The 14,432-nt window shown below is 35.8% G+C and overlaps 1 protein-coding gene across 1 annotated transcript; it reads right to left on the bottom strand.

The window, feature by feature from the left end:
* Positions 1–11,712: 11,712 nt before the first annotated feature.
* Positions 11,713–12,672, bottom strand: LOC306639695 (olfactory receptor 8U9-like; the record flags this gene model as incomplete). The annotated part of the gene is made up of 1 exon (XM_079103473.1): positions 11,713–12,672. The coding sequence occupies one exon, from the start codon at positions 12,670–12,672 to the stop codon at positions 11,713–11,715; it is 960 nt and encodes a 319-aa protein (XP_078959599.1).
* Between the last annotated feature and the right edge of the window lie 1,760 nt (positions 12,673–14,432).

Here is a 14,432-nt window from a genome sequence, read left to right on the forward strand (position 1 = left end):
TCATTATACAAATGATGGAGAGACGACTCCAATAGTTTAAGAACCTGAATTCAGATAGCTGGAATTCAAACCCATGTTTGTAGACTCAGACATTTTTAAGCCTCATCATTATATTCTCAATCTTTCCTCAGCTAAGCAAATGCACAAAAGGCAGAAATAATGTACACATAGGTGATAAAGACAACAGAAGGGAGGAAACTGACATAATACCAGTATGCACAAATACCTATAAATATTTGGAACAAGTGTCTGAGCAAATTTAATCTCCCAATTCATGCCCAACACTTGTTTCTCCAGGTGTTTCCTGATATGAAGTTGCAAAGACATTTTTATATGGAAAGTGTCGACTTACCAGGTCAAGAGCAATGAACATCTATATATTTTAAAAATATTTTGCTTAATTAAAATAAAAGAGGCATTTTCTTTCCAATAGGTCTACATCAATTTTTATGGGTCCTGCCAAATCTTTGGAATTTACTTAAAAACATATATTAGAATTATTTTTACATTAATTTTATTTCATTAGTATATTATTTTAAAAGGAATATCTTCACATTTTATTTGGACTGTTCATAGTTGGAAAACAAACATCAATATAAAGTTTGGTTTAGGAATGCATGATATATATATATATATTATATATGTATATGTATATATATATATTTAAAGTTTCTTGATACTAGATTCCTTAATGTGATATCTTATCCCTGTGCCAGTGTATGAAAAATTGAAAGCAATTTTGAAGAAAATATATACATTACTTTATAAGCATAAGAAATTAGAGTTTGTGTAAATACTATATGAATAAAATAACTTGTATTTCCTATTTTCATTTTTTAAATATTTTGTTTTAGTTGCTGGTGGACACAATACCTTTATTTTATTTTTATGTGGTGCTAAGGATCCAACCCAGAGTCTCATGCATGCAGATGAGCACTCTATCCCTGAGCCACAACCCCTGCCCCATATCTTCATTTTTTGACTAATGGGTCTTGAGGTATATTTTTTAGTTATCTCAAAATGGCTTTAGAGTTTGTATTTATTTGCTCAAGGATGTTTATTAAGCATGTACTCCACCGAAACTAAGTCACTTTTACTCTAGTTCATTTTTTCTTTATAGTAAATAAAGAAAGGATTCCATCTTGGAATCCTCACACATTGATTTTTATGTGTCCAATGACAGCAACATCTACATGGAGGAAAAGATGGACCCAAAAATGTTCAGGATCACATAATATAATTTACATATGAAGAAACAAAATGCATTTTCATTTTAAGAATAGTGCCTAGAACTGCTCAGACTAAAACTCTTGTTCTTGACTAAAGGCATTTTGATCCATGATCCAATGCAAGAAACATGTGTTATAAACTGTCATAGAACATATACAAATATCTAAAATGATTCTCTTGTATCTATCTATATCTATATATATATATGATTACACAAATCCAGAAGAATTACCAGAATCCATTATCTTCTTTTATAAAAATACATTGTGTACTATTCAAAGAGTCAGTGTTTTCACTATTGGGTGATGTTTCACTGAGATGATTTAGTTCCCTGACCTTTCCTTCTCCAAGACAACCAACTTTGCCACCAGCATCAGAAATGCAAATACTGCTTCTCTACAACCACTTCATAGCATCGAAAATACCTTTAGGTCCTCAGGACATTTCCATTAGTTAGTTTTCTGACATACTGTCACTTTTTCTTGCATTGAGTACTTGCACCTTTTTATGCTATATTCCTGTGTGAAAGAGAATGTGTGCATTTATCTCTGTGTGTGTATATATGCTTTTAAATATATGTGTTCAGGTATCTATATATACTTATGCATATATATATTATATATACACAAAAATATGTGTTTGAAAATCAAGTATCTTTTACCACTGAATTGAAACTTCAAGAAACATAATTGTCTTTGGAGAAAGGCATATGAAAATCTTTTTCTATTTTTAAAACTTGTAGCACAGAGGTTATTATTCAGTAGATCCTCAGAAAATACTTGCTGCATTAGAAGTATCTTCTATCCTGACTCTTTACACCAAAAGGTATTCCTTCCATCAGGTACAGTTTTACTTACACAATAGCCCACTTATTTTATCATGACGATTTCCCTTCTTTATAAAGAAGCAATGTGACATAGCATTAAAAAAGATGAGGTTTGAGCTTTAATAATGGCAATGAAATGCACTGGTAGTTTTGTCCCTTAGACAAAGTTTTAAAATGTTCTTGGCACTACATAAAATAGAGGTAAACTCCCTTTTCATTAATAAATAAATATAAAATTCCCTTTGGGTTGACTCATGCTATCAGATCTATTTGAAAGAAAAGAAAGTGGACTTTCCAGCATAATTAGCAGTTTTATAATGAACTTCTTAAATGTCAGATATTTGTTGAAAATGACATTTTATTGGGATTTAAACTAAGTAAGGTATAGTAGAATGAACTCTGATTAAAATTGAGAGACCTGGACTGAATGTGTTTCTGTCACTTTCTACTTACATAATTTCTTTGCATCAAAAATTTAGTTTGTTATTCAGTTTTTCTAATCTATATCTAAAATGTTTGTTGTATTAAAAGGGAATTAGTGTGTCTACTGCATCATATACATAAATATATTTTAGAGGAGAACACAATGTTTAAAGTCCCACAAAATTTATTCCATGGAGAGATTAAAATGTATGTGGACATAGAAGTCAGTATAAGCACTTTAAAATATATTGACAATGGAGTTAGTACTGTTAGTGTGTCAAGGTAATGTACCTTCAGGCCTGGAACATACAGGATATGGAGCAAAAACATAGAAAATTCCAAATTGATAGAAAAGCATAGCTATAATTCTTAACTGATGGAAATATGTAGTGCAAAATTTTATGTGTGATTTGATTTTTATATAAGAAACTGAAAAGAATGTGGTAAAATCTTAGCTCCCCAAACATAATCTCAACAAAGAGTAAATTAACAAAAGGAAAGTCTAAACCATAACTGATAATTTTTGTTGCATTTGTTAAAAGAAATAAAAATACATAAGAAGTTAAATATTCATTGAGTAAGGACATGGATATCAGTTTTGTGTGTGTGTGTCTATGTGTGTATGCATGTATGTATCTATCACTTTCTGTAATGAGGACAACCACTGACAATAGGCTGATCATGATCAGTGCTTTTGCTTACCATTACCTGAGATAGGTTGTAGAAGATCCTGTCAGCTTGTTCTGTGTTCCTACAAATGTGTAAATCCTCTTTTAAGTATAGTCACAAGTTGATTAATAGCCAATGTTACACTCTGAAAATGCATCAGAAAGCAATTTTGTTATTGCATGAAAATCACAGAGTATTTGCACAATGTAAGTTGACTGCAACATCACTAGGTGATATAAACTTAAGGGGCCACCATCATACATGTGGTCCACTGTAGATTTGAACATTGCTATGTGGTGCATGGTTGTAATGAGGAAGATATTTTGTTGAAATTTTATTTTCCATGTCTCGAGATATCTTGTAAGTTCACACTGTTTAACACCTATTTGAAGTTCAGTTTGCTATTCTGTTTAACTCAAAGGTAGATAGAATATGCATTGTACTTGAAAAGGTATTTCATATGACCTTTTGCAATATAGCCCATGTTAATTCCAGCCATGTCTCTTTCCTTCTGCCAAAACTAATACACGAGTTTAAAGAGCCCAGAGGTCTTGCAGTCCTCCATCAGAATACATGCTTCATATATTCCTTTTCCCATGCTCATCTGTACCTGGTGTAAGGTGGATATAGAGTTGGAACGCCACTTTATTCGTTTAGGATTCTCAGCTTTTTAGTCCCCAGACTGGGTTACCATCTTTCATCTTTGTGTTATGGAAACATTTTATTCAAAGCTCATTTACATATCATCTCACACAATTTTTGACAGAATGTAGGCTCATGAGTGGAAATCATGACTTTTTAACTCATTTCCTATTGCAGCCCCTTCTAAATGTTTGGTAATAGAAAAATTTATATTCATTTTGCAACAACATTTCAACACCTAATGCCTCTTGTTTATAAATAATTTCAATAATATCTTTATTTATATCGAATTTATTAAGTGGGATATTGATGATTTGGTTTGGGTATACTCTCTTCTCATTTGCGGTAAAATGTCTAGTTGTTGCAAAAACGAAGACAGTTTTAACATAGATTGCAATCTAGTTGATTAAATAACATTTCTAAATCATCTAATAAAAACTATCTTGGAATTCGAAAGTATTTTTTCTAGTTCAAACTAACAAGACATACATTTTATATAATAACTCATGTATGTATAGCTTAATTTCAGAAAATGCCACCTAAAATATTTTAATCCAGTCTATTGTATTCTATTCTACTTCAATTTTAAAATGTTTATTTTGATCCAAATTTTGAAATACATTCTTCAAACTTACTTGGGTAGAAAGTGTTCCTATTTCTTCTCCACAGGTGTTTGGTCAGAAACAACTGAAAGGGTTTTATTGGAGACTTTGTCCCAAAGGAAGAAAGATGCAAATGAGATCATCCTAAAAATTACAGCCTATTCCCAAGATCGATTAGAAGTGAATTAGCATTGTTCTTTGGTTTGGATGAACCACAGACCACAGCTCTGCCTGTAGCATAACATTGTTGCCCTAACATTCCCATTTTGGGAATGCTGTTTATTGAATGATTCTTGTTTTTATCGTTCATATTTGTGTTCTTGCTTAGTGACAGGGTTTGAATTTACCTTTGAACAAAAGAAAATAATTGCTTTGTGAATATTCTTCCAATGTATCTTTCAGAAAACCGAGTAGTCAACTCCCAAGATCCTCTTCCTGTGTATTTTAAAACATAATGTACTGTATTTGCTTTCCTCTTTGAAATGCTCATGGATTATATGTTTCTGTTTCTGTGCTTTGTTTTTTATTATTACTTAATTTTTTTATCTGGTCTAAAGAGTACTCTTTAGGATTACTTTCTTAAGCAATTGAAGCCATAGCAATGAAAGTATATGTTTTTAATACTTATCAGGAAAGAATGCACTAGCTATGAGTGTGTTGCATTCCCCCATTCATATATAAACCCCACCCCCCAGTGTGATGGTGTTTGGGGATGGAGCCTTTGGGAGGTAATTAGGATTAGAAGAGGTCATGGGAGTGGGGCTTCTTGGTGGATTAGTGCCCTTATGAAAAAAGATACCGCGTGTGCTTTCTTCCTCTCTCTTTCTCCATCTCCTCATTTCTGTATCCCCACAAAGAGGTGGTGTGAGGACACAGAAAGAAAGAAACTGCTTAAAATGCAGAGAGAGGGGCCCAACTAGTCACTGAATCAGACATAATCTTGATCTTGGTCTTCTGGCTTCCAGAATGGTGATGAAATCAATTGCAATCATTTAAGTTGCCCTTTGTACGGTATTTTATTATTGCAACCTGAATTGAATAAGGGGATATCTCTGAGAAGTAAAAATAATTATCTACAATGCAAAAGACTTTGTGGAGAACAGGTGGAAGGAAGAAAAGAAATTATGAAATAATTTTTGTTTTTCCAAAAGCAGAATTTTCCACCATCTTCCTAATAATCTAGGGAGGTCAATATGTAACTCAGGACAGACCATATGTTCCAGTATGTCTTCTATGGAACTGGACTAGACAGGAGACTTTTAAAAAATGAGTTTACACACAAAAAGCTTAAAATACATAAGTGCAAAGGCCAGCAAGGCATTTGGCATAAACCTTGAGAGAAGTTGACATTTCCAGGGATTCTGGATCTGTTGATGAATAGATTTTGTGAGAATACAGTGGTGTGTTATCTGCTTCATATAAAAGCTTAAATAAAATTTTTTACATGGTTTTGGACAATATAAATATGTTTAAGATAATAATGATTATGAATATACAGTATGCTAGTTTGTGCCAACTTGCAAACATACCTTATACAGATGGCAATATTCCCCATTATTATTTATGTCTTTTTATAAAGCATTGTGACTTCATGTCTGGTATTGGGACTTGAACAACTAAGAAGAAATCTTCTATGCAAATTTATACTCTTAAATAAATTAGATTAAATCCAAATGGCAATGAGCAGAAATTGTTAAGATTTTTCTTTTGTTACAATATTATTTCAACATCAGTTTAAAACAAATTATCAAAGATTTTTTACAGGGTATGTTTTATCTTCTCATTTCTTAATCTTAATGTCCAAGAGTTTTTCCCAGTTGGAAAAAGTTTAGGAGAAATGAGAATATTTGACTATGAAATACAAAGAGAAAGTTTTAAGTTGAAAGAATTGATCTTCAGGTTACTGAGGTGGTAATATCAATATTCCATGGTAGGAACTTGGGTTAAAATCCAGATGGAGAGAAGCAAGGAGGGAAAGGGGAAGAAATATGGAATACTTTTAACATAATCCTCTTATGTACATATGTAAATGTACTAAAGGGAATTTCACCTTTATGTATATGTAGAAAATAATAATTAAAAATAAATAAATAAAGGAGTGAAAGAAAGATTGACAGAGTAGAGAAGGGAAAAGAGGAGTAGGGAGAAGGAAAGGGAAAGACAGGGAAATGAGGATTGACATCAAATTTCTTTCATGTATGATTTTGTCAGAATGAATCCAAATCCTATGTATAATTATAATAGTCTAATTGAAAACACCTGGGGCCCTGGCTGCAGCAGCCTCTGAATGCCTGGGTGCCTGAGCATGGTGAAACAACTTTCTAAGTCCCCTGGTCCCAAGGTCTCTTCTCAAAGGAATTGGTATTTTGCACACTTGAGCCTGATATGGATGTGGTATTGCCAGTTCCTGAGACACTCTCAAATCTTATCTTCTAATGTTTCTAGTAAAATATTTAGCACTTACTTAGTGGCTATAATGACCTTAACAATCACAGCTTTCTTAGTCCCAAATTTACTCGCAGTGTTCTAGCCAAAATGCAATTGTTTTCAAATCTTTCTGCTTTGCTTTATCCTCTCGATTACCAAAATAAACTTGGTTAAAAGCCACCAGCAATATCCATGCCACTGCCTGAACTCTATGCTGCCCAGAAATTTCTTCTATCAGGTTTAAAAATGTAAGGAATTCCATGGAAACCACGCTGGACACGGGAAATCACATAGGAAGTTTATTAAGCAAACAGAGTGTCTCCCTGCAGGGTAAGAGAGAAAATGAGAGGAAAAGAGAAAGGAAAGAGAAAGGGCTCCCACTAGAGAGAGTGGAAAGTGAGGAGGAGAAAGAAAGCAAGTCACAGAGAGAAAAGCAAGAGAGAAAAGATGACAGTGAAGCTATCTTTAAGAATCCTGCCTGGGCTAACAGGGGACCAATAATGGAGAAGGATACTTGCAAGCTGACCAATTGGATGTTCACAGACTGACAGTAGTTGGAGTGGGCGGGGGAAATGGCTGCACCAGAAAGGGCAGGGAGAGCAGCTTTCAGACTGACAAACTAGGTGGTGATACAACCGGAAAGGGCAGGGGTAGAAGCTTTGTACTACAAGAAGGCCACCACCTTTAAATTCAGCTTCACAGGAAATCTCAGAACATGGTTAAAGTGTGCAACACTTCTCAGCCACAATGTAACACAAATGATATTTCGTTCAATTTCCAATGGAGTCTTCCCTGTCTGAACCTTTGTGAACCCAGTCTTCACTATCCATAGTCCTATTAGCTCTCTGGTGTTTTGAGTTCCTACCAGAGTCACCTATTCAGCTATGCTCAATATTCTAAAGCTTTTCCAGGTTTCAACTCTAAAATTCTCAAAATTTTCCCCACACATTCCAAAAAGCTTTAAAAGCTTCTGAACCACCTAGTCAGGAGGTTAGGCACAACAATGACCCTACTTCTCAGTAGCAATTTCTGTCTTAGTCAACTATTTTTGACTCTGTGACCAAAAAACCTGAAAAGTGTAATTAGAAGAGGAAAAGTTTTTTGAAGGGCTCATGGTTTCTGAGATCTCAGTTCACAGATGGACAAAGCCTTTCTCTGGGCCTGAGATGAGGCAGAACTTCATAGCAGAGGGGTGAAATCAGGACCTGGAATCAGGAAGCAGAGAGAGACTCTTCTTCTCCAACCAAGGATAAAATATATATCCCAAAGACATAACCCCCAGTGACCCATATTCTTCAACCACACCCTACCAGCTTACAGTTATCACTAAGCTAATCCCTATCAGTGGATTGACATACAGATTAGGTTAAGGTTATGATAATCCAGTCATTTTACCTCTATAATCTTTCTTACACAGTCGAACACGTGAGCTTTGAGGTGACACCTCATACCTAAACCATAACACTAATTAACAATGATGTTTTGATCAAGAAAAAGAAATGTGAGGGACTTTTGGAATTGTGGGACAAGGACTTCCATGAATTCATCCCTACATAAAATCAAGAAAAACACTGGTACACAATTGAAAATCTAATTTTCCAGAACTCTTGGAATTAAATTTTTAAAATAATGTGAAAACTGTTTCTTCAAGAAAAACTTCCTGAGCCATATTAAAGGGCAGTGTCTGTGGTGTTTGGATACATGGGCCTTTTGGGGATGTTCAACATTTAAACTACAGAACCACACACTAGAGGAAAGAAAGATTTTACAGAATGACTTCAGAAAAGTTATTGAGCAAACAAATAACAGCAACAAACCCCACAATAATATAAAATAAGGTGAATAAAAACAACAAATGGTGGGGCTGTGTGTTAGGGTGTATGTATGTGTGTGTGTAGGTGTGTGCTTGTTTATTTAACAAATTAGGAATTATGTGTCTAAGTAAAATATTTGAAAACGAAAGAGGCCAGAGGTGCTGAAATAAAGAAGCATATAAGGCATGAACTATTTAGAATAGTTAGTGAAATAACAGACATTAATTCAATTGCACCAATAGCTATAAGAAAAAAGAATGGGGTTTTATAAAACGCCAGCCTTGAGGTAGGCGGGGCGGGAGAAGTGAACGCAGGGCGTCGCTGACTGCGGTGGAGCACCGGCGCCGGGCCCCTCGCGCCTCCGTCGGTAGCCGGCCTTCAGCTCCTGAACCCCGAAGGCCGATCAGGAGCCGTGGGGCGGCCGCGCGCCGGATCCTATGCGGCCCGCCATGGGTCCGCGCCGCCGGAGCCAGCCCGAGGCCCCAAGGAGAGGCCCCGCGAGTCCGCCGCCCAGTACCCCGCGGCGGGGAGCCTCCCTAGGTTCTTCCTCACAGAGGCAGAGAAATGTCTGGCTTAAGCAGGTCAAAATGCTGCAGAAGAGCACAGACCTCTTGATAAGGAAGCGCTCCTTCAGCCGCCTGGGCACTCCATCTTCTGGGTACATGAGCCCTCCTCGAACCCCCCAGCCTTGCAGTTCTCTCTGGAACTGATGACCCCACCACCTCTACTTCGAAACTGTGTGCTTTGACTATAGAAATGGAACCCTCCCATCCATCCACCATTTGATCCCTTTTCCTACCCTGGGATTTTGCCTCCTTATCTCCCTACCACCAATAAGAGATATGCCACTTCCTCAGCTCCCAGGAGTCCATACCTGCTGCTGGTTGGGCTGTAAGAGTAAGGGCCAGGACAGGATGATGGAGATGAAAATTCATGGGAGACACTTTGAGAGAATCTGTCTTCCCCTTAATCTCTCTTCTTTTACTCCACTCCTCCCCATTCCCCATTCCCCCATAGACAAGAAAAATATGTATGACATTCACACGTGAGATGGACTTCAATTGGCAAGCCCAGGCCCTGTTGGCCCTTCAAGAGGGAATAAGGGGCCCAGGTACCACTGGGTGAGTGCTGAAAGGGGGAGGAAGAACATTCCAGAATTCCATGGAACTGCTTGTGTAATATCACAGGCTGGGTCTGGCCTCCTGAGAGAGTGACATGTTGATGCCTGAGAGTTTGGATGAGATTCTGTGTGGCAGTGATTTCAGTCCCATTTGTGAATAGTCATTCCTTCAGTCCTTTGAGCCCTCAGAAGTGCAGCAGATCTCCAAAGAGTAGCCTGTGCCTTTTGTCTGTCAGTCTGTCATTTACTCTTTGGCCCAGACAGCAGAAGCATGTTTAGTTCACCTCTTTGAGGATGCCTACCTCCTCTCCTTACATGCTGGGCGAGTCACTCTCTTCCCCATGGATGTGCAGCTCTCCAGGAGGATATGCAGCATTGAGGAAGGACCTGGCTGAGCTCCTGCAACAGTGTCTCTGGATGTTACCTGGGACTCTCAGGAGCCACGACTAGACCCAGTGGTGTCTGATGTGCTACCTGGATTTTGCTGTCTCTGAGTAGTATGTGCATGTTGCCCTTTAAATTTTCTTCATGAAAGAGAAGACTGCATGTTTCCTCTGTAGCAGAGGTGTTACAGGAGACAATCAACACCGTTCCAAAGTCCTGAAAAGACTTAGTTGGTGTGTTACTCACATGACTCTTAAAGGATTTTGAAGACATCAGATCTGCCATGTTATAGGAAAAGGATATTTGTTTTTTATTTTAGATCATTCTGTACTACATGCATTTTTTACCATGAGTATATTTGTACTTTTATTAAAAATGTAAGGGAAAAATAAAAGAACACTGCCATCTATAGTATGAATGGAAAAAAAAAAAAGAAATAATAATGGGTTAAATACTCCAGTGAAAAGGCAGAGATTATTAAAGAGGCAAGATTCAGTTATTTGCTATTTTTAAGAGACACCAGATATACTCAAAAACACAAATATACTAAGAGTTTGGAATATTATTCCATGCAAATGTTAACCAAGAGAAAGCAATAATGGTTACACTAATGACAGTGAAAAAAAAAAAAAAAAAAAAAAAGACTTTAAGGCAATAACCACTAACAGAAAACAGAGAGACTTTTAACAATAAGAGGAGAAAACAAGAAAATTTAGCAATTATAAACTCATGCACAAATAACAAACACCAAAATATCTGAAATAAAAATCGACAAGAAAAGTTTAAGCAACTTTAATTGGGATTTTAATGTCAGTCTTAATAATTGGTAGAACAAAGAAAGAAAAAACCAACAAGTCTCTAAAAGAATTGAGCAGCACTAAAAATCAACCATCTTGACCACATAACAGTTGGTAGTCATATAATTGCTAGGACAGACTTTCTCAAAGTTGGCACTGTTACCCTTGTGTTCTTGATAAATTATTGCGTAAAGGACTATGCTGGTCTTGGTAGATTATTTTTGTCATATCAGATCTCGCTCTCTCTGTAGCAGTACCATTCTTTCACACCACACTTCACATGGAAATTAATAATTATTTCAGGCATTTCCTAATCTACCCTGAGGGAAAAAAATATCTTCAGTGAAAATTCTGGTAGAAATTTCAGTGGAAATTATTTGTACAATTTTATCAGAAAATATCATTACATTTAGTTTAGAATATATTATTCAAATTCAATTTTGAATATAATGTTAAAGCACTCTTATAACCCTTATAATTTGGAGTGCCTTCACTTTTGTCTATTGTGGATTAGCATCTAGTTTTATAGCTATCAGATGAGATAATTTAAAAAATAATATTTTTATGTGAGAAATTACAATGTAAATCATTATGTCATTTTCTATGGGAAATGTAATTCTAAGTCAAAAGTGGTTACAAAAATACAGAGAATGATTTCACTTTCTAGTGAACTGATCTTTATTGATCATCACATATGTCCAAGGCACAATAACTGGTTTTATTAACAGAGAAAACAGACAACTAATAAAAGTCTTTTTTGTTTGTTTGTTTATTGAAGTCATGTTTTTAGTTTCGTGGACACAAAAGCCTGGTGTCTGTTCATAATGATTTTCTTCAGAGCCTCTTTCACATCCTTGTTCCTGAGGCTATAGATCAAAGGGTTCAACGTGGGGATGATCACTGTGTAGAAGATAGAGGCCATCTTGTCCGTGTCCAGGGAATGCGTAGAACTGGGCTGTAAGTACATGAAGATCAAGGTGCCATAGAATATGGTCACTGACAGCATGTGGGAGCTACATGTGGAGAAGGCCTTGCGTCTTCCCTCAGCTGAGCGCATCCTCAGGATGGAAGAAATAATGAACATGTAGGAGACAAAGACTACGAGAACAGAGGAAATGAATGTGACCCCAGCACAGGTCAAAACCCACAGCTGCTTGGAGCTAGTGTGTGAGCAAGCTAACCTGAGGAGGGGCATGTCATCACAGTAGAAGTGATTGACAGTGTTGGAGTGGCAATAGCAGAGGCGGAAGGTGAGGATGGTATGAAACAGTGCCATCAGGAAGCTGTAGCCATAGGGCACAGCTATAAGCTGGATGCAGGTAGTTGGGGACATTGTGATCATGTAGAGCAGAGGTTTGCAAATGGCTACATATCTATCGTAGGCCATGGAAGCCAGTAGCAAGCATTCCGATATCATGAAGCTGAGGAAGCAGCCTAACTGTGCCGCACAGGCGCTAAAGGATATAACATTTTGTTGGTACAAGAAATTCCCAAGCATTTTGGGTGTGATGACAGAAGTGTAACAGAAATCAACAAAAGCCAGATTGCTAAGGAAGAAGTACATTGGTGTGTTGAGTCTGGAATCTGTTCTAATGACCAGGATCAAACCCAGGTTGCCTACTACTGTGAAAAGATAGATGGACAAGAATCCCACAAAAAGGAGCATCTTCAGCTCCTGGCGATCTGTGAGGCCCATGGGAATGAACTCTGTCACTTGGGAGCAATTTTTCTGAACCATGTGTCTTCAGGACATCAGGATGAAGAAGAAGAGAGAATAGTTAAGTCCAGGTTGTGTATTTATACTATGTTTACTCTAAAAGGTGTTTTCATACTTTGATATCTTGCAAAGGAGTTGTTCTGTGTTTTTCTCCCAGTACCAGGGGTTGCTAGCATTCTGAGATTCTGGAAATATGATGGGTATCAGAAAGAATTTTTTGTGGACAAGGACTATTTGTTTTCCCTACGTTCATTGTTTATTCAGTGATAGCTGATGTGAAGTGGCCACCATTGCCTCAAGTTTTTTAAATGTACAGTCCGACTTGTTAAATTGCTATAGTTTTATTGAACGGATATTGATATCTACAACAAGTTGATGTCTGTAAGTTTCATCTTCTCTGAAAGATTTGTTATCTTGCCCATGTGAACAAATCTACTCATTATCCCAATGTTGACAGAAATATGGTTTTGTATTTTTATACCTTACATTAATTATATTTTAAATATAGGCATTCTAGGTTACAAAATAATCTTCATGATATGTTATCAATTTAAATATTAAAGATAGTTAACTTTGTGGAAGGCACATCATGGTATCTAACAGACTTCATTTAATCTTACTAAACCTTAATGTTAATATATTCATGCCCATTTTGCAAATGGCAAAGGTGAATAAATAGCAACAACATCAGACAACCTGTTTAAGTACAGTTGGGTTTCAAATCCATGATTTTTACTTTGGAGTGCACATCATTTGTCAGAATGTTCTCAAAATAAAATATCCTGTTTATTCTAGTTTTAGAAAACTAAATTATTTCTAGATTTTTATGTATATAATACTCCACCAACATCTTTAAAACACTAGATAAAGGAAAGCTAAAAGGGAATTATTTCTCACAAAACCTTATAATATATTGTAAAGTAGGATAAAACATGTTTGCTTTCAAAGAGATTTGGAAATTTTTCTATAAGTTAATTTGTAAGTTAGGTTGTGTCTCTTTCAGTGTTTTATCCTTTTGTTAAGAAAACAGGTTTGAATCATATCTTGCACGTATTTTTTGTTTCCCTACTATGTTAAAAGTTTAATATCTTTCTACATTCATTTTTAATGATTTTGGCTAATTTTCACAATTGAATTATTGGATATTCAGATAATCTGAAATATTGTCTTTTCCATACTCCTTTTCTTCTTTCCTTTTTTCTTTTTCTCTCTCTTTCTGAAAAACAAAGATGAGTTTCTTAGAAAAACTCATAATTTGCTTCACATACTATGAATTCACCTCACAAATAAACATAGAAATAAAATAGAGTCTCAGGCTCCCTCACAGCTCTTCAGAATGTACTAATAGCCTTGTTCACTCACAGCTGTTGTTTCATTGTCTAGAATACATTTTAATTATCTTTACTTTTATTTTTCTAACCAACGTTTATTGAGCAACATTATTTATCGAGTAATAACTTACCAGCAATACTAATTTAACCTTCTTTTACCCTAAACTAATTGTGTGTTTCTTCTTGAAGTACTAATACACATTGTAATGTCTAGTTTTAGCACCATGGAAATTTTAGGAAATAAGAACCTAGGAACCCATAAATTCCAAATCTCAAATTTTCATGTTTAATAAAAAAATGAAGGTCAATTTTAAGCAAAAATAATTCAATAAATAAAAATTAAAAACTGAAACAAGAAAAAAAAACAAGAAAAAGGGAGACAAAATGATAATAAAATATTTGTTTATTTTGCTGCTCGAACCAAGAATCTTCTGTAGAACAATAACTGTC

Source organism: Sciurus vulgaris, assembly GCF_902686455.1.
Source record: "Sciurus vulgaris genome assembly, chromosome: 11".
In the NCBI taxonomy this organism is placed as follows: domain Eukaryota; kingdom Metazoa; phylum Chordata; class Mammalia; order Rodentia; family Sciuridae; genus Sciurus; species Sciurus vulgaris.